Source organism: Aulostomus chinensis, chromosome 11 (genome assembly GCF_037954235.1).
Source record: "Aulostomus chinensis isolate RoL2024-O1b breed Wild chromosome 11, RoL_Achi_v1.0, whole genome shotgun sequence".
NCBI lineage: Eukaryota > Metazoa > Chordata > Actinopteri > Syngnathiformes > Aulostomidae > Aulostomus > Aulostomus chinensis.
In genome coordinates this window covers 1911143-1930497 of record NC_141330.1, presented here as the reverse complement: position 1 = coordinate 1930497, position 19355 = coordinate 1911143, and the positions used below count along the sequence as shown (strand labels likewise).

Below are 19355 nucleotides of genomic sequence, written 5' to 3'. Positions count from 1 at the left end.
CAACCTGGACTCCACAGTATTCCAGGTTTCCCCTCTCTCTCCTTAAAAAGCCAGACTGCTTTTGTTTCGAAGTAATAAAGGTTCACTTGTTTTGAGCAGCAAACTTCGTCCCCCTCGGCTTGTTTAGTCCCTCGGATCCGTGTGTGTGATGTCATCATGGATGGATGCCAGTGCATCAGTCAGAGTCACACTCAGGTATTCTGATGCTCGAGTAAGTGGAGGTGCTTTTACCTGCCAGAGCTTCAGGCTTATATTTGTGGAGCAGATCTGGATCACGGGATCCCTGGTTAATTTCAGTCACGTTGCTAGAGACAACATTTTTTATCGATTTCTCGTGATGATTTAAGCTACAGGAATGGTAGCTTCACTGTTCCACGCTGTCCTGGAGTGTTGTCACTCTCGAGGAGTTTCACTTGGAGGACGTAGCTCATGAGAGGGTCACGCGGTTCCCTCCATTTCCCTTCAGTTCCCTGAATCACCAGAGGAGGGGCTAATGCAGAGACCAAGGCGACCTCTTTATCCTTCTCCCCACTCAGATGCGTAACCAAGCTAGAGGTAACACGGGAATCAAACCAGCAGCCACTCATATTGTTAGGCAACACAACAGAGCGCTGCTAACTGCATGGGCGCCCTGAAAACATTCATCTCTAAGGAAGTTCTACATTATATATTTTTGGGAATAAATCCAGACATTTATGACGTGCAGGTGAACATGTAAGAGGAGGAGCAGTTAGAAGTACTGGTTCTACTGCCATCGTTGTAGAAACATAATTATTTATAGGTACAATAAATCTGTCATTTCATGTTTATTAAGCTTTTAATAAGTGTGTCGTCTGAACCCACCGACAAAACGAGGCTGTTTCTCTTCTATTATTCTTATCATTATTATTAGTATTATTAGTATCATCGTTCCTCCTGCTGTCAGAGGTGCAGGAGCCACGCAGCCTTCGAGATCAAAACTTATTCAACAGTATTCAGCTGTCTTAAGGGGATTTATAGGCCTTTTAATGAGAAATGGGAAAAAGTTGTTTGGGGGCTGGAATCAGGGTCTTTCACACACACACACACACACACACACACACACACACACACACACACACACACACAAGCCTCTTCATTGTGCTTCCACCACAGTAACAAAGCAACGCGAGGAAAAAGACCCCTATTTACCTGAACCACCTCTCCGTAAAGAACGCGGGATCAACACAACATTTCTGCCTCTCTTTTACTGCCCCCTTTCCTCTTTATACTCCCCTCGCCTCTGATCGCCCCATTGTCGGCGAGGACAAAGGCCAGGAGTGAGGGAGCAGTGAAGGTGGAGGAGTCACAGGGGGTGAGGACTCACCTGATAAGAGGATGAATGATCCCATTCACTGTGGCATGAGAGGGAGGAAGGAAGGAGGAGGAGTTCCCTTTCTTCCTCTTTACACGGTGACCCCTGTATTTTTTTCATAATGTCTTTATTATAGGAATAAATCATGTATTTCCCCATTTTGTAATTGTAAACCAACAGAAGATAGAAAAAAATTGTTACGATTTTGAAGTGACCGAGAGGCCGCTGACAGGTGCCGAAACCAAACGTTTACGAGCCCCTTCAAATAGCCGCAATCGTGCACTTTCACTAAACGTAGACCTTTTGTGCTTCCATCCATCCTTTGTCTTCTGCTTATTCCTACATTAAGGGTCGCGGGGGGTGGAGCCTATCCCAGCGTCAACGGGCGAGAGGCGGGGTTCACCCTGGACAGGTTGCCAGTCCATCGCAGGGCCAACATAGAGAGACAAACAACCATTCACACTCACATTCATACCTACGGTCAATTTAGAGTGTCCAATCAGCCTCGTCTCCAAATTGCATGTCTTTGGACGGTGGGAGGAAGCTGGAGTACCAGAGAGAACCCACGCAGGCACGGGGAGAACATGGAGACTCCACACAGAAAGACCCCGCGCCCGAGCCGGGACTGGAACCCGGAACCTTCTTGCTGTGAGGCCACAGTGCTGACCACTGCACCACCGTGCAGCCCCCTTTTGTGCTTGAGAGCCAAAACTTAGAACTGCACTTGAAGAAGAAAAGCAAGTGAAAGTGATGAAAAGAGAGACCAAACCAGATTTCAAATGCCTGAAACAGAAATGAATGTCAGAAAAGTGCAGCCAGCTCTCAGGGACACCAGAGTATGTTTGTCATTTTAGAGTTGAAGAGTTTTCTGCCACTTCAAACCTCTTCATGGAGAAGCCACAAACAATGTTGTGAAAGTGTGTAGTCGATCATCAGCAGGCGAAATGTGTCGGCATGAAGCAAATACACAATCTGATTTGTGACTGTTGCCATGGCGCCCCACAACAAGCCGATCAACACATAAGCTGTTAATTTCATAGACACGAGGAATTTGTTAGCTTTTTAGTCCTCAACCAAGCACAGACTCTTGTGCCAAATGAATCAATATTTCTTTGTGTCATTTACACCAGAGAGAAAGTTTAACTTCTCGTCTGTGATCAGAGTCCTGCAGCTGTGAAATGATGAATATTCAAGCAGAACCAGGACGCGGTCCAGAGTTCACACTCGCTTCCACTGGTAATTTCAAGAGGAAGTAAATATGAATCAAAGATACTGTCAGCATCGTCTAAAACACCATGTTGGAAAGTCAATTTTACACTTTCCTAAAAGTCTCCAGACGCATGAATACGATGTTTGCATTACAAACTTGTAAAAGTTCAGGAACTCCTGAGAAACTTCCAAATATCAGAGCAGAAAGCCGACGAGCTGTTCTTTTCTGATCTTTGCTTGTGAATGCTGATGAATGTTTAAAAAAAAAAAAAAAAGTGAATCACAAAATTCCCAAAGTGTGAAAGGACTGTCAATACAAGAAAGGGAAAGACTGAGTCTGCTGATGAATAGCTGGAGAGGAGGGAGGGAGGGAGACAGGTTAGGAATTTATATGGCTGGGGCTATAGGTTATGGTGAATTATCCTGAATTAACAGTTTGTTTACTTTAGCTGGGAGGCTGCTGAGTGAAGCGGGTGAAGTCGGGCGTCAGGTGACCCAGCTCTTTGTTATGGAGAGAGGAGGGCTGGCGAACGCAGCCCCAAATGACTGGCAGGAATGTCACCTGGAACAATGGCGTGATTCTCCACAACAACAGCGTCCATCATCATTAGAGGTCGGCCGTCATTGTAGCAGAGGTGCTGGGGAGAGCTTTGTTAGCTTGTACTGTCAGGGCCCTGCGACTTTGACCCTTGACCTCTTCACTGTCCGACGCTACTAAAGGAGCAGAAGTTGAATCTGCTTGACACGTTTGTACTTTCTCTTCAGTGTCGTAATTACTGGATTTGCACTCTCTGATGATGGGGTCAAAGGTCAGTCTCTGGCTCTGGTCCTACATTTACACTGTAAAATGACATGTATGAGTTAGAGCTGATACTGCATGTTTTGCTGTGAAACATATATTTGTATATTTCCCCCCAAAAAAGTCTACAGACCACTTTCTTCGTGTATTAAATAAGACTACAAAAGCTGTGTCAGCTAGGCTGACTGTATTAAAAGACTTACATTTATCATATATTTAGCAAAAGAAAGTCAGATGCCCCTTCAGCATGCCAGTATTATCCTCTTACCGTCTGATGAACGCACATATCCTTAAATCAATGTGTTGATATGTAAATATATAAATATAAACAGAAATTTTTGCTGGGTAATTCCAAGGAATGTCCAGCAACACTTGTGACTGGGGCGCCTGTGTTACACCTCATGCTGCGTTCCAGACGACAGGGAACTTCCCAGTTCAACAAATGTATGTTTATTTTTCATTTTAATGCTTTGCTGATCATCTTTGGTGCAGTAACGTTCAGATATTACCCGTATCAGGATACTTCATCACACTGGCAACATGCTTGGCATCCATGTTACTGCAGATTATGTTTTACCACGTGATGGCATGGGTTATCAGACTTTAGAATTTGTTTTACCGTTAACGGCGTTTCTCTGTGGATGCCTCGAGAATCAAGAGAAATGAACACAATGACTTCACAAATGTATTCACAAGTTAATGTCCAAACTCCCTTAAAATGAGGATATTTTGTGCAAAATTCCCAGAAAAACTGGTGACTGATCTCCCAACGGTGTGATGACCCACAGCCATGTTCTTTATGCAAATCCTTCTTCTCTAAAAAACATTTTCATTTGCATCACTTATGGCTCCAAGGTTGTTAATTTGATGTAACAAGAGAGCAGTTATTCTGATGATGACCTGGAGAAAACCAGTTTATACAAAGATGCAGGGAAGTGGCAGTTAGAGGAGCGCTGCTTGCATCATCAAAGTCAAGGGAATGCAGGGGGATCATTTCCATAACAGTTCATTTAATCTCATTTGAATGGAAATGACTAATTCTCTCTAGAATGGTTTCATCCTTCAGGTTGGTATTTTATTGGCTAATTACTTCAAGGGAGCACACAGAACATCTGAATAATTTGAATGGTAGTTTTGTCTTTATGAGAATAACGACTACAGACGTCAAAACTAAAGTTTAAAAAAATACAACAGAGTTTAAATTTCTGTGACAGTTTCCTTTCACTTATTCACTTCACGATAATTGTGTTAGGATGTTCTGGAGCCCTGCAAACGTGTGTGTGTTTGTCTAATATATATTATAATCAGCATTTTTGAGAAGTTGATTGCTGTAACCACAACAGTGATGTGTGCTGAGAAGGGAGGTGATATCTTCATTACCCAGAGCTCTGTATCACACACACACACACACACACACACATGCAAAGCAGGACACAAGGCAGGTTAAAGCAATCCGCTCCCCTCCACTGTTTGTTTACATAGCCGCTGTCCCCACACAGCTGGTATTAGCATTAATGAGCTAAAGAACAAAGGCGTGGATGGGCTGATGTTAGCATGCACTCAACTGTCTTTTATTGATACAAGCTCAAAGTCAGTGGAGGAGAAGCCATTAGCACTTCATTTACAACTCTTTAACAAGAACTCTGCTTCCTGATGTTTAACCGCGGCAACATCTTATCCTTTCTCTGTCTGTGGCAGGTTCACACCAATGTGCAGGAACCATCACCAAATGATTGTTTCATTTGCTTGGTGGTTGCACATGTACAGTGTATGTTTGTGTCTGAGGGGACGCAATGAAACTTGATGATGCTGTGCTTCTTTTCCAGGATGCGATCCTATTGTGAACTCTAGTAAAGGTCAAATTGTCATTTGTTGCACTTTTGAAGAAATAAAGACAGTCTGTGGTTTTGTAATGAAACTTAAAGCAGAACTATATTTGCTAGACGTGTGTGTGTCTGTGTGTGTCTGTGTGTGTGTGAGATAACCCAAGGCCTTCTGCGTTGATCAGATAGCAGGGGTCTAACATTCTAATGGAGTGTTTGTTTGCTGATGAACCTGAAGAAATGGCGTGGCAACTAGCTAACGGTGAGCTAACATTTACTGAGTCAATTAGCACTTGCTAATGTATACGTAAGTGCTTTAATAGAGCATTTAGCTGCAGCGGATGCTGTCGGGGGTGTTCAAACTCTCCAAGAACTGATGCTGGGTGTCCTTGTGTTGCCCTGATGCTCATACAAGTTGTGCTATGCTAATTGACAGTTGGTGGACAGTGCTGGTTCACAGGGGCTGTGACCTACTGCAGTCTGGTGTTTACATGTGTACATATGTGACACGCGCACCTCATGCATCAAGTATCAGCTAATGGATGTTCGATTACTTGCGTTCACTGCAAGGCTGAAACAAACACCTACGCACTTTTATCAGCTTGTGTTATAGTTTATTTTAGCTCACGTTTGTGGATAAAGAAGACGTGGCTTAAACCAAATGATGACCCGTACAGTTGTAAACTGATTTTGTTGTTGTTGTTGTTGGTGTTGTCAGTCCCTGACATCCCTTCAAATGCACGTGGCTGGCTCTTTGCTCTTTGTGAGTTGTTGAAAAGCAAAATACGGTATTTGGATCAAGTATCCTTCTGACTGCAGTATTGCAGAATCTAAAACACTCATTCCATGAGTTTTTTTTGGAATCCATCACTATCATTGATTGTTAATATCAGTACAAATCTGAAATTGTTATCAGTCCATCAGGAAACTCTGTGTGTGTGTGTGTGTGTGTGTGTGTGTGTGTGTGTGTGTGTGTGTGTGTGTGTGTGTGTGTGTGTGTGTGTGTGTGTCTCAGACAGTGAGAGCCTGTCTGCAGACTGTGAGCAGATTACACATTGGGGGAGTTTTGGAGGGCGTTGTGTAGGATGCTGAGAAAACTCATCAAGCTAATTCTTCACCAGTAATCCACTGGTCTAATACCAGTGTCTGAGACAGTGAACTGGGCTCAGAGGATTATGACCACAGAGAGTTGGACTCGCCAAAATAAAGGTGACTCTCTCTGTCGAAAGCTTGATAAACATCATTCAGACCTCTGATGTTCATTCCAGCACCGAGGTTTCCAGGGAGATAGAACGTTCTGTTTGTACAGCCTTGCAGGTGTGGAAAAATCTGGTTCCCATACAATAACGTTGTCAGTTTTCACATTTCATAAAATTGACCAGCATGCCGCTCAGCTAAAACTGAGCTACATAGAGCTGATTTTGGTGGAGGGTCCAGGACCCCCCCCCCCCCCCCCCCCCACAACACACTCGCTGTAATCTTGGTCAAACAACATCTTCATGTTTTGATAAAAGAACTCACAAGAAAGGCAACCCAAATCCTCCACCCAGCCCGAAATCCCCCGGGTGCAGCCCCAAGCCGTCAATACAGTGGAGGAGCTGAACGTACAGAAACTCCACCCAAAATCCTTTGTACCAAATCTCTCATGGCGATGGAAGTGGCTCCTCCAAAACAACATGACAGTGAAAATGAGGACGGGAGTTTCCCTCCTTGTTTAGTTTGTGAATTAAATGTATTTGACTTGAAACAACGGACGTTTCACTGGATCTGTCTTAGTTGACTTGTGCTGGGCGGCCATCTTTCTTGAAATACTGTTTCTGGTGGGAACTGTTCTATAAAATCTTGAGGTCCAAACACAGCAAATGCATCCAGTTCTGCTGGGTCAGTCTCTACATGTGTGACAGGACAGGTCATTGTGGAGAAATGCAGGTGTAGCTCGGGTGTGAAGGACGTCACTTGAAGGAGGAAAACATAACAAAACAACTGAACTCCTGTTGTTTTCAGTCCGTTCTCATCCCAGGTCGTCACATAGCAACCCTTTTATTTAAACCATCCCCGACATGTGGCGAATCTGTCTGGGTCAGCGAGCAGGCAGTGAAACCATTTTCACGTCCCTGCAGCCTTTTTTCCCCACTGAACTGATTCAGGTTTTGTGAACTGGTGCCAAACATTTGTATTTATCACTTGTGAGCTGAACCGTTCCATGACCACATACAGACCAGACAAATGAGATGTACAGCTGAGTCAAACACACGATTCAATCCCTTCATTGGCTCGCACATGGGCACACGCCACTGGGTGGGCTTAACCCCCGAACACCATGCGTGGTCACGTGTGTTCACCCCTGGTGTGTCACCATGCTGTGAGACGGCCGGGAGGGGAGAGAGGGGAAGGGGATGTCGTCACACTCCGGTTCCTGCTGAGAACCTTAGCAGCACAGCAAAGCACAGCGTCTCAGAGTTGGAGCCAGTAAATGTTGGAAGAAACGTGTGTTAACTGCAAAAAGTCGAACATAGAGACAAACTTGTAGGAGACGGTGAGGAAACGCATCAGGAACTGTGGTTCTGTTGGGCGGCATGCAGTTGTAGGTGCATGTAATGTAGTAACGCAGTAAGACAGTCCCTCACTCACAACATCTCATGGACTGGGACTTCACTAAGCTGCGCTTTATTTTACATTTTCTTACATCAGCTGTACGTATTTTTATGTGTACGTAAGGGTTTATTTTTTTAAAAGTGTTTTATTTAAATGTCTGTGTTATTTATATGTTCTCTTAATGACAATGAAGACTCTTGACTCTTCTCAAACAGACGCGTGGACAGCTTGTGTGTTGGTGCATGCATGAGGGGTAAGGAAGCGTTACTATGACATCATACGACCAGAACCAACTGACTTTAAATGACCTCAGAGGAAAACTCTGAACTGAGGATCAGACTTCTAGTTTGTTATTGTTACAAACCGCGGAGTCAGTGTGGGACGTGATACAATAGATTCTTCTGAATCGTAGGAATTCATGCACACATACGAGCTCATGTAAGCACACACACACACACACACACACACACACACACACACACAGTGCTACACTCACGGTCACCCCACCTTACCCCCTGTGTGGTGGCTGCAGGCCCAGATTTGAAAGGGATTTGTTTGACCTGAGGAGGTGTTGGCAGGAGGCCCAGTGTGTGCGTGTGTGTGTGTGTGTGTGTGTGTGTGTGTGTGTGTGTGCAGGGGGGAAAGCCTCTGACAGACAGTAAAACATATGTCGCTCCCAGGGAGGGGCTATCCTGCTAATTTACCCGTAGCAGAACTACACTGCACCGGTCAATAGTTTGGATCATCCACACTCCCAAAGGCCTACAAACCTGCTGGTTTACAGCTCGCCAGAGGCACGGCGGCAATATGGAGGGGAGGAGGACCCTGAGTCTGTGAGGGTAACTTCCCCCTCCAAGGCAGAAAGGCCGGTAGGAGGTGTCACCCTTCTGCCTGTCTATCTGTCTGCATGTCTCACATTCCTGCTTGTTCAAAAAGAAGAAATTTCACAGTTGCAAGAGAGTGACAAAGGAGAGAGGGATGGGTGGAGAGTAAACCCATGAGCCTGTGATGTCATCAGCGCAACTGCAGACAAACGCAAAACAAAAAAAATCATGAACGCAAAACTTCACCCTGAGTGTATTTAACCTCTCTCCAGCTACGTATATTTAGCATGAAGCTAACCAAGGCAGACAGCTAACAACAGCTGAACCCTCCAGGTCATCTTCTGGTACAATCCAGGTCTCCTTTTTTGAGGCACATGAGCAGGAATCCACAAACGCTCTGATTTGATCTTAAAAGCAACCCGTGAATAATCGGTGTTACCCTCTCCTCTTTTTAAAGGTAGTTTCACGCCTCTTTCTGCCTCTCTTTTCTCAGTTGTCGGTGATGGATGGATGAGGCAGCAGCTTGTCCTGGGACCCTGGAGGGGAAGATGCCAGGCTCCATGAATTGTTCCTGGGGGAACCCGGGCAGAGGGGAAACTGCTGCTATCAGGTGAATGAACGTTTCTTGTCGTGATTTTAGAATCTGTGAGAAAGCGCTGCAAGGTCGAGTGGGATCAATACAGCCACGAAGAAGAAAGTTCATGCTATTTATGCTCGTCAGTGTGCAAGCATCCCCCCAGCTCTCCACTTCCGTAACTTCCATGTCTGCAATCTGGCAGGAGCACGTTGCTCCTGCTTGAAGACCATCAGGTCACATTTTCAGTGTAATCTCCACTGAGGCTAATTTAGGAACACCGTCCTGGTGAACACATAAGCGTTTATTGACTCATGTACTCGTGAGCCCGATGTCTCACAGGACGGATGTCTACCTGTTCAGGTGACTCAGTCTTGGAAATGGGGGTTTTCCCCTGTTGCAAGCACACCGTCAATTTAAGAGGACCAAGACGTCAGAGATCAAAGAGTGGGGCCGAAGCTGGGCGTGGCGCTGTGGCTCCATCAGGCCGCAGCAGGAGACAGTCCCCGGGGAAATGTCACTGGCGGGAAACATTGCTGTCAGGTTATTAATGACAGGGTTGATGTCCAGGTAACTATCACCTGGACTGACTCGCTCTCTCCCTCTTTGTTTTTGCTCTGTTTCTGTCTCTCAAATGTCTCCTCCTCCTCCTCCCTCTCTTTCTGTACCCTTTCAACTGGGAAGTCCTGCAGATTTTTTTGCTCCACATTCCAAGTTTGTCCTGGTCTAATCCAGACGTGTGTGTTTGAGTAGGCGTGGCCTCAACAGTCCTCAGTCTACTTCTGCCCTGGATTACGTTTCTTTGAGTCTAATGAATGTAAACCAGCCCCAATAGAAACTCTTGTGAAGTCCATATACAAATGGTTCTCTAGGTTCTGTTAGGAAGAACGTGATGATGTCATGAGTCGTTGCTCTGGTTAACTGGAGTCTAAATGAATTCAAACACATAGTCACATGTCCATCAACCTGTTTTTAGTCAGTTTACTAACTAAGAAATGCATGTTTTCATCAGAAAATGGCAGTACAGGCAACCGTGGAAACAAACCGCCATCTTGGCGCCCTACAGCTGTCAACTAGAGATGGATGAAGTCACAATGAAGATGGTGGCAGCAGAAACACCTGATCAGTCATGTGACTTTCTTATTCACTGGTTCAGAGCTCAAATGACTATTTTTTCTTGTTGCATTTTCACATTTGGCAAAAAAAATTCTTGTCTCAAATGTTGGTGTTGCCATCAAACTTTTCTAATGTGGAAATTCAAGAATGTGCAACATGTTGGTGAAACCACCAATGAGAGCAAATCCCCGCAGTCAGAGTACAAAACCCTGAAGCCATGAGGAAATACACAGGAGCTCCTGGAATATGGCGGCTTCAGGAACATTGAGTTTAGGATGTGCCGGGTCACAGCTACACAAATATTTGTGTGAAAGAGGATTTTGTTTGATTCCAACCGCCTTCTCTGATGCAGCCATGACAGCTGAAGCCCCTGAAGCCCAGTTTGGGAGCAGCAAACTCAAAAATCTTTTTCTTTGTGGGGTTTCACGACATTCCTTTCTCACCACCGTCTTCCTCTCTCGTGTAGGCCCTTCCCCTCCTGATTTTGTATATTTTAGAGGTGATTGCAGTGTTTGGAGGTGTGACGTGACTGTAAAGCGCAGAAATTCTATGAGAAAGTGAGGTGGTAAACTGTGGCGACGGTTCAAGAGAGCAGCTTCCCCAACAGAGGCTGATCTACAGCAGGAGTGGCTCACTGAGTCGTCCTCTAGCTCTTGAATCAGATGTTGAACTCACCTGCGTGATATTTAAGACTTTCCAGCACGTCCAGTCGCCCTCAGGTCTTTGCAGAGATCAAGTAAAAGCAGAAAAACTGCTGCCTGGTAAAAATACTAAGAGTGTCTCGCATCTCTTTGAATAAAAAGTAGTGTGTAGAAATTACATCTTTGCAGCGCTGTCAAGTGTTCAGGGAGCAAACAGAAATGCCAGGTTCCTCCCTCACACGCTGTTCCCCTTTGCAAATGCTAACAAAGGAAGAGGTTGTTCTTTACCTTCTTTATGCTCCTGCTGTATCTGTGAGAGAAAACCTCCACAGGGAGCGGCTCCGCTGGAAAAACTCACATTTTCCTTCAGCAAACACTAAGAACAACTCCATCACCACCACCACCACCATCATCATCATCGTCATTGTCATTATTATTATTGTCATTATTATTATTGTTACGTACTCATCGTGCTGGAGTTTGTAGAGTTTTGATGAGCTCTTGCCAGTATTTCCCATGTAGTGGCTTCAATGGAGGACAGTATAAATAGCATCATACAGTATCAAGCTAAATATTTCCTTTGAGGCTACATGTGATTCTTATTCTGTTTCCACTGTGAGAAAATTGCTGTTTATATGAACCAGACAGTTTATAAGGAAGTCTGGTATTTACAGAGTACAAACTCTCCCTCGTTTATCCCTCCATTACTCTCCTCATGGCATCCTCTCTTTCTCCTCGTCTGTATCAGTCTCATCTCATCTTTATTGCTTTTTCTTTAGCAGCTCAGTTCTTCCTTTGTTCCATTGGCATCTCTCCGTCGTCCTTCTTCAGCACTCTGTCATTCAGTACATTTACTTGACGTTATTATGTTTGTCTGACTCAATCTGGACTTTGTAAGCGTGTTTGTCCGACTGAAATCATATGAAGTTGATCATTTCGTAGTCGGACTAACAAACCTTGATTATGCAGTTGGGGGGGGGGGGGGTTTACATGTTTACATGAATCAGCCTCAGAGATCCTGCAGCAGCATTTAACCTGAATTTCTGAGGGGCAAATTCACTCGCACCCACTATCTGCCTTGTCTTGAGGTCCTGCTCTCCGTTGATATAATGAGATAACCGCACGCACACACACCAACCACGCCTGGCAGCTGAGGGCATTTGACTGCAAAGTGGACTAAAAATATATTTCGCTGGGCCACGAGATCAGCTGATGCCTCGTCCGCCCAACCTCTGGAGGACGCCCGCTATGGTAAACACCAAGTCTCATATTCTAACTGCATGTGGCTGTTGGTGCTGCTGCATGTGAATTGGACTTTTATTTGCAATGAAGCTCATTTGCGTGGACACGAGTCAAGCTGTGAAACACCTTCATCTCAGTGTAGGTAAATCGTCCCGGTGTTGACTTGGCAGTGCAGTTCAGGCTGCGGTCCTGCACCTGTGCTATCTGCATGTTTCGTGGGTGCAGCAGCAGTGTTACCCATTTATTAATTCACCCCCTAAACGTAAAAATCGGTGGACACAGAACAGTTCCAACTTCAGATCACCTGTGATGTCGACAGCCAGATCTGCTGGCTCTGTTGATGGACTGCTAGCACCAGTTAATCAGTAATACATGCATGGAAAACCACATCAGTCTTAATTTTCTTTGTCCAGTTTTCCTAAAATTCAGGTACAATTTTGTGCTCCATTTAAACCTGGAAACCTGATTTTGGTTCCTTCTCTATAACGCGCTAGAACTCTCTGCTGTCCATTCACATATCATCATGGAGAAAAAATCAAACAGTTTCAAGTGATGATAAATGAAAGTTTGATGACATCCTGACTCAAACTAGAGAAATTTCTAACAGATGAGATAACTTGGTGGCCATATTTCTGCTTCAGAACTGCGGTCCAAACCTCTGAAGGATCTCAAGATAAAGCTGCAAGCTCACCAGATGTTGCACATGAGAGAAAAATAGGAAAAATATGCATTTATGTTGCACAAAGAATCTGCTTATTTCCTGCAGACCTCAAAGAATAGAAAGTTGCTGTGCAGCAACAGCATTTGGGAACCACGCAGCTAAACGGACTAAAAGCTTGATTTACTGCAGGACTGAAGCAGAACCGGAGAAAGATGTTCTACAGAGGGTCAATCTCAAGGCCAGACTGCAGTTTACTGTGTGACCTCTGACCCCTGAGGCCAGAGAGGAAGTGCTTAGTAAACAGGAGTGGGGGCGGGTGAGGACAGTAGTTATCTGAGTATCTGCTTCAATTGCAGCACCGTGGGAAAAAACACGCACACAAACATCCACTTCGCCTTCAGGACAACAACACAGGAAGGATTGCCTAAGTGGCTGTTTCCATGGAAATGACAGCCGCCGCCCGTGCCCTCACCATGGCGAGATATGAACTTTTACCCCAGAGGACTAGTGAGCAGTGTGTGTGTACAAAACACTGGAAGCAAACACAGGCAGAGCTGACCTCACCCACCCCCCCAGCTCGGCATGTGGTCCGACTTGAGAAAGTGGAGGGCGCACTTCAAACATGCTCTTTCAACAGCGCTCTTCAGATGACAAAACATTTCCTCGCTGTCTCCATAAGAAATTTTCCGACCTCCTCTATCTGTTGATGGATGTGTCCGTCGAGCCGCTCGTCGCTGTGTGTCGAGTGTTTTCAAGGTTTTTATGTGCGCTGTGTTTGGACTGCAGCCTCTTGTTAATGTCCCTCTGGCTACAAACACACTGACATGTGATTTATGGAAATGAGCCATGGAGGAAACACAGCAGGATAAATCAAACGCACCCGACCTGTACAGTGTGTGGTTCACTGTGTGTGGGAGAGAGAGAGAGAGGCTGAAAACGAACGGAGGGGGACACAGAGGGGAAAGTGTGAGACGAATCGGCTTCTTTTCTCTTGTGCTCTTCTTTAATGCAACGGCACACGGACCACATCTACTCTGAGTGGTGGAGAACTATCACCCACGTCCCTGAACAAGCTCCCACGCTCAGCCAAAACACCTTGGCTGATGTTGTTGACCATCATGAAAACACATCTGCTTCAGCCTTGCAGGAGCGCAGCTAGTTTTTGGGAAGGGTGATGAAAAAATGTCCAGGTTGAGTTCAGTGAAACTTGATGAAATATCGGCAGAAATTTTGAATTTGGACTGAGTGATGCTGCGGAGGTAGAGTTCTCTCCTGTGAAACAACCTCTGAGTTAGCGAGCTGATTCCCACATTTGTGCTCTTCTAGAGCCTCAAAATAGTGCAAAAGTGCTGTTCCGTCTAACATAGCACCCCCCTCCTACCCCATCTGTCCATCTGTCCATTCATTCATGCTTGAACCTCTCGTCCCGGCTGCCTGTTCGGACCATAAATGATAGGAAGAGGGTTCAGCATTGCACCTGAATGAATTCTTCACGGTTCTACTGTCCATCTAACAGTGAACCCCTCTGGTTGATGAGCAGTGAAAGGAATCGTCTCACCGTTTCTCCCCTCACAGTTTTGTTTCATGACGCTCCTGCAACTCAGCACTCAGTGGGCGTTAAAAAACTACTAATTTAATTCAGCCACTTCTGAGTTAAAGTTATAGAACGGGTCGAAGGTCTGCATCTGTGGTCATCCTGACACCCCCCCCCCCCTCTCCACCCACCCCGTGTAATCTAGCTGAGGAGGGGTCAGTAGGTTCTTTGGAGAGTTTGCAGGGTGACGGAGGTCAGTCCTCTCAACCTTTAAGGGTGATATAAACCTGGTAATACCTGACCCAGAGACTAAATCCAGCAAGGTTAAGACAACGATCAGCACCTTGACATGGAGGACACACTCGCCATCCAAACACACACATACACACACACTGACACACACACACACTTGTGGAGGCAACTCAACATTCGATTCCTTGAGATCTTCCAGGTTAAGCAGATAATGGTCGGTGGTGTGATCCATACTGGGGTGAGGCGGCAGTGAACCTGCTGGCCTCTTACCCCCGGTGGGCAGGGAAGTAAAAACCGCATCATGTTTCGTTCCATTGTATAACTTCCTTTTCAAATTCAGATGTGAATGGCACCGTTAGTGGCCTTGTGAGCTCAGAGTTACAACAGGAGTCTCTGATTAAACACAGCAAATCAACGCTGGACAAATCTGCCACACATGTCACCGGTGATGTCACTTCCTGAGTGTGAGATAGAAGAAGCTGTTCAAGCTTCCAAATCACCCTTGATTTCAATAAGAAGGAAAAAAAACGTTCTTTTCAAAGGGTCAAACAAGTCCCTCATTATTCTGGCATCAAGGCCTCACAGCTTCTATCCAATTGTGACTGCTGGCATGTTGGTGCTCTCTGCTTCACCAAGCTCTCCAGATTTTTAGACAAATATTGCAACACATTATTTTGACTGGTCCAATAATCCCGCTGTTGAATCAGCAGGCTGCTATGCCACATCTGTCAGCTGAAGGGATTTTCATGGCTTTAAGTGTTCGCTAACAGGGATTTTATTACATTAAAATATTTGTGACACAAAAACACCCAAACAAAGAAATCTTTTGTTCGCATAATGTGAAATGTGTTGATTTATTTTTGTATTGAAGAGGGACAAACAATATTTGATGTTTGCCTGGTGAACCAGATGTCAGTGCTGCTGATAGAACATCGTGAACAAACATTTTGAACAGAAACAGAATATTGATACAGAAAAGCGGGATTATCTCTTCTCTCTCTCCATGGTCTCTTTCAAGGGTCTCCGAGGACGTGCGGGGGATCAGGGGACGAACTTAATGAACCCTCCATGACCTTAGATTGTCCCCCAGGACTGGTTCATGTATGGTGACTCAAGAGCGGCAGACACTCACATTGAGGCACACGTGTGGCCCCATATGTAAGGGATTGTCAGGGTTTGAGGTATTAAGATGATGAACTCCTCGCAGATTACACCTTATGTCAATGTTGGAGTCCAACACGGTCGAGGGGGTGGGGTTACATACGATCATTTTAAAGTCAGGCGTGCAGCCTCTTTTGAAACCTCTTCTGCTGTGCTGGAACCACCTTTGTGAGGACCAGTTGTCCAACAACACAGAGACAGAGACGCAACCTGAGACACCTGGAGGGGCAGCCTGAGGGTTAAGATGTGGGTCGCTTTAAAGTAAGGAAGGTGAAATTTAGGGTTATGGTAAGGGGCTTGAAAATGTATTTTGTGTGTGTGTGTGTGTGTGTGTGTGTGTGTGTGTGTGTGTGTGTGTGTGTGTGTCCGGCAGGTTTAATCAGAGAAGGCCTTGTCCAGGGTAAATTTGTGGCCCCCAGCCTCCTAATTCATCCTCAGCCTGCTGGCCTTGGGCCACTAATGAAACCCACCAAGGTTAAGCAGCAACAATCTCTCTCTCTCTCTTTCCCTCTCTCTCTCTTTCCCTCTCTCTCTCTATCACACACACACTCACACCCTCCTGCACATCTTCATCGTATCCCTCCTCCCTGGTAAATAGACTGCCTGCATTGTGAGCGCAGTACGCTTTTATCCAAAGCTCTTGACAAAGCTGTGCCACGTTTGCACTCACGTTCACACGCTGATGGCAGTCGAGCATCCAAAGCGACTCACACCCCAGTCCCACTGGCTGAAACACCCTTTTACAACACCTTTAATCAGTATTCAGTCCCGTGTCACATGACCCTGCAGTAGACGCGGGTATTTATCTGCTCTGATTAGAACTGATGGGAACACAAAACCTTGGGGATCGCAGTAATTTGCAGTCTTGCAGGCCGAAGCAAAACAACAGAAGAGAGACTCTGTCACCCTCTCTGCCCTTTGCCATGCAACCCTGTTGTCACAGCCTATTCGAGGCTCAGTAGTGCGCCACTGTTGCATCTCACCAGTTATCTGAAAGTACGCGAGACAAACAATAGAGGGTTCTGCCTCCGGTCCAGCAGCAGAACACCGGAACAGCAGAACATTTGGGCAGAAGTGTCTAATTTCTCTGACGTCACCCCTGTTTTCTTCATCTCTTTCGTTTCTGTCACTTCATCTCCTTTGATAGATGTCCCTGTTCTCAGCCTACAATGAGGGTGATGAGTGTTGCAACAAGGAGTGAAAGAAAGTGAAGCGCAGAAAGATAAGGTCAAGGAAGAGAGGAGGGAGAGTGAGAGAAAGTCCAGAATGAAAAGAAGACACGAGGTGAGAGCTGTGAGCGAGCGAGGAATCGAGAGAGAGAGAGAGAGAGAAAGAGAGTGAGGGGCAACAGATTTCCCAAGGGAGCGATGTGGGGCACTGACCACTAAATACACCACACACACACACCTAATTAGACTTCATTAGCAATTGTCGGATGAGACTAATCAGTGTGTGCTGGAGATTGAGGGACACCGTGTGTGTGCGTGTGTGTGTGTGTAATTTACTGGCAGGGCTCAGCTGAGTTCGTGGAGTGATCAGAGCCCCAATCAGACCCCGTAACTGACACACACATTCATCTGTCATCCAGTTATATGCTACAGGTTGTCAGTTCAACAGCAGAGTGTGTGTGTGTGTGTGTGTGTGCGTGTGTGTGTGTGTGTTTGTGTGTGTGTGTGTGTTTGACCTTCTGTAAGTGACAGCCCCAGTACAAATGACACACACATTATCCCTGCTGCTAAACACTATCTCTTACCAGGAAGTGTGTGCAAAGAATAGCTGCATCTTGATAACATGATGGATTTACACATACACGCGCGCGCACACACACACACACACACACACACACACACAGAGTTTTTGCTGACACATACATGGTTTTGTCAGTTGCCGTGTCGGCCTGCTCAGATCTCTGCATTCCTAACGCAGTAGAATGTTGGATCAGGCACACACAAACACACAGATTGATAGGCATACACACCATACACATACATATACACACGCACACATCGTACAAATGAACACACACTCACACACACCTGTCTGAGCAGCAGCTGTCCTGAGAATCGATCTCCAGGAGCGTGGCGAGGATGAGCTGCTTTTGTGTGTCTGTAAAAAGAGTCTGTGTGTGTGTGTGTGTGTGTGTGTGTGTGTGTGTTCCTCCTTTCACACTTAAAAGAAAAGACAAGAATTTTCTCTCCCTCTTTCTCTCGTTCTCTCTCCAGTTTGTTTCCACTCTGTTGTCATGGTTTACACATAGATATTATTTTTACATAGATCTCAACTTTTTTTCAAATAACAAAGGAGGATCAGTCTTTCTTTTTTCGCCTCCTTGAGTCTTAAACCTTTTTTTTATTTTTACATATTAAATTTGTTTTAAGCCTCAAGTATCTTTTTTAAATCATTGAGACATTAAACACATTGCTGACAAATAGTAGTAAATGTAGAATATCAAAGCTGAAACGTAGAATTGAGTGTTGGGTTGTTTCAGGAACGAAACTTCAAGATAACAACCTTCACCTGAGGGTTTTTAGTTCAGCCTTTTAAAAGTACTTCAATAATACCACCCCCCCCCCCCCGCAGTACCCGAGCTGCCTCCCTTCACCTTGACTTGTGTATTCAGTTGCCGTATTTTACTGCCTATAAAAGCAGCATGAGGACCGCTGTCACCTTTGACCCCTGCAACAGGACAGGAATAGCGAGTCAGGGGTCGCACACTGCCGGCCCTTTGTCTTCCTCTGTCGGTGTGTGTGTGCGTGTGCGTGTGCATGTGCCCTAGTTTTAAAGGAATTGCATTACTACTCCACCAGCAACATGATTGGGCTGATTGATCTAAAAACTACACAAACTACTGGCTTCTTTCCACCTCTGGAACAGGTTTCCTCTCGGGGGATACAGGGATCCTGCAGTACACACGAGTATCAACCAGCTCTGATGAGTCGCTGAGAGAACCGGGAGTTACCGAGTATTTTCCTTCTTTTATAAAGACGAGGAACTGAGTGGATAAAATAATTTGCACTTTAATAAAATAATAGAAACTTGCAGCATTAGTGACCCTCACACTAGCGTCTCTGCTGACAGGAAGCTAATCAGGGCCATTGCTCCGTCTGGTATCTGTCAGACTTCCAGAGCTGGAATCCAAACTAGCAAGACAATCAGGGCTGCTTACAGAGATGTAGTGGGGTTTACCTGAAGGCATCAGCGTCTGGTTCTTATGGGGAACGTTTGCTGGTACCAGGCTGAACTGGCAGATGTTCTGCTGTGTAAAAGAACCAGTGTGGTGTAAGTGAGCTCATACAGTTCTACAGTACCCTCGTAAGAACTTGTTCTAACATTTAATGAAACCACACTTGGTGCAGAACCGGGAATTCCAGTAAGGACATTAAGCCGAATATGTGGATTTCCGATAAATAAACTTAATAAACTGTAAGACTTTGATTTACTGTCCTGTAAACTCACTGGTGGCACCACAGCAGCATCATAAAAGCATTCAAGGAAGTTAAACTGAGTTCTGCAACAGACTGCAGCTTTAATGTTCACTCGAACAAAACAAATCTACTTTTCTACATGTTGGGTTCATTCATGCATCTGAAT

General features: G+C 45.3%; 1 protein-coding gene across 3 annotated transcripts in view; it reads left to right on the top strand.

Moving 5' to 3' along the window:
• Positions 1–19355, top strand: part of prdm1a (PR domain containing 1a, with ZNF domain) — a 103824-nt gene that overhangs the window by 41347 nt on the left and 43122 nt on the right. The window contains exons 3-5 of one of the 3 annotated variants that reach the window (XM_086217651.1): positions 9077–9193; positions 16138–16238; positions 16912–17048. In XM_086217651.1, the coding sequence (XP_086073777.1) occupies positions 17031–17048 (18 nt within the window). In that variant the 5' untranslated portion in view covers positions 9077–9193; positions 16138–16238; positions 16912–17030. The remainder of the gene's footprint in view (positions 1–9076; positions 9194–16137; positions 16239–16911; positions 17049–19355) is intronic. The other 2 variants (XM_086217652.1, XM_086217653.1) reach the window with 2 other exon arrangements.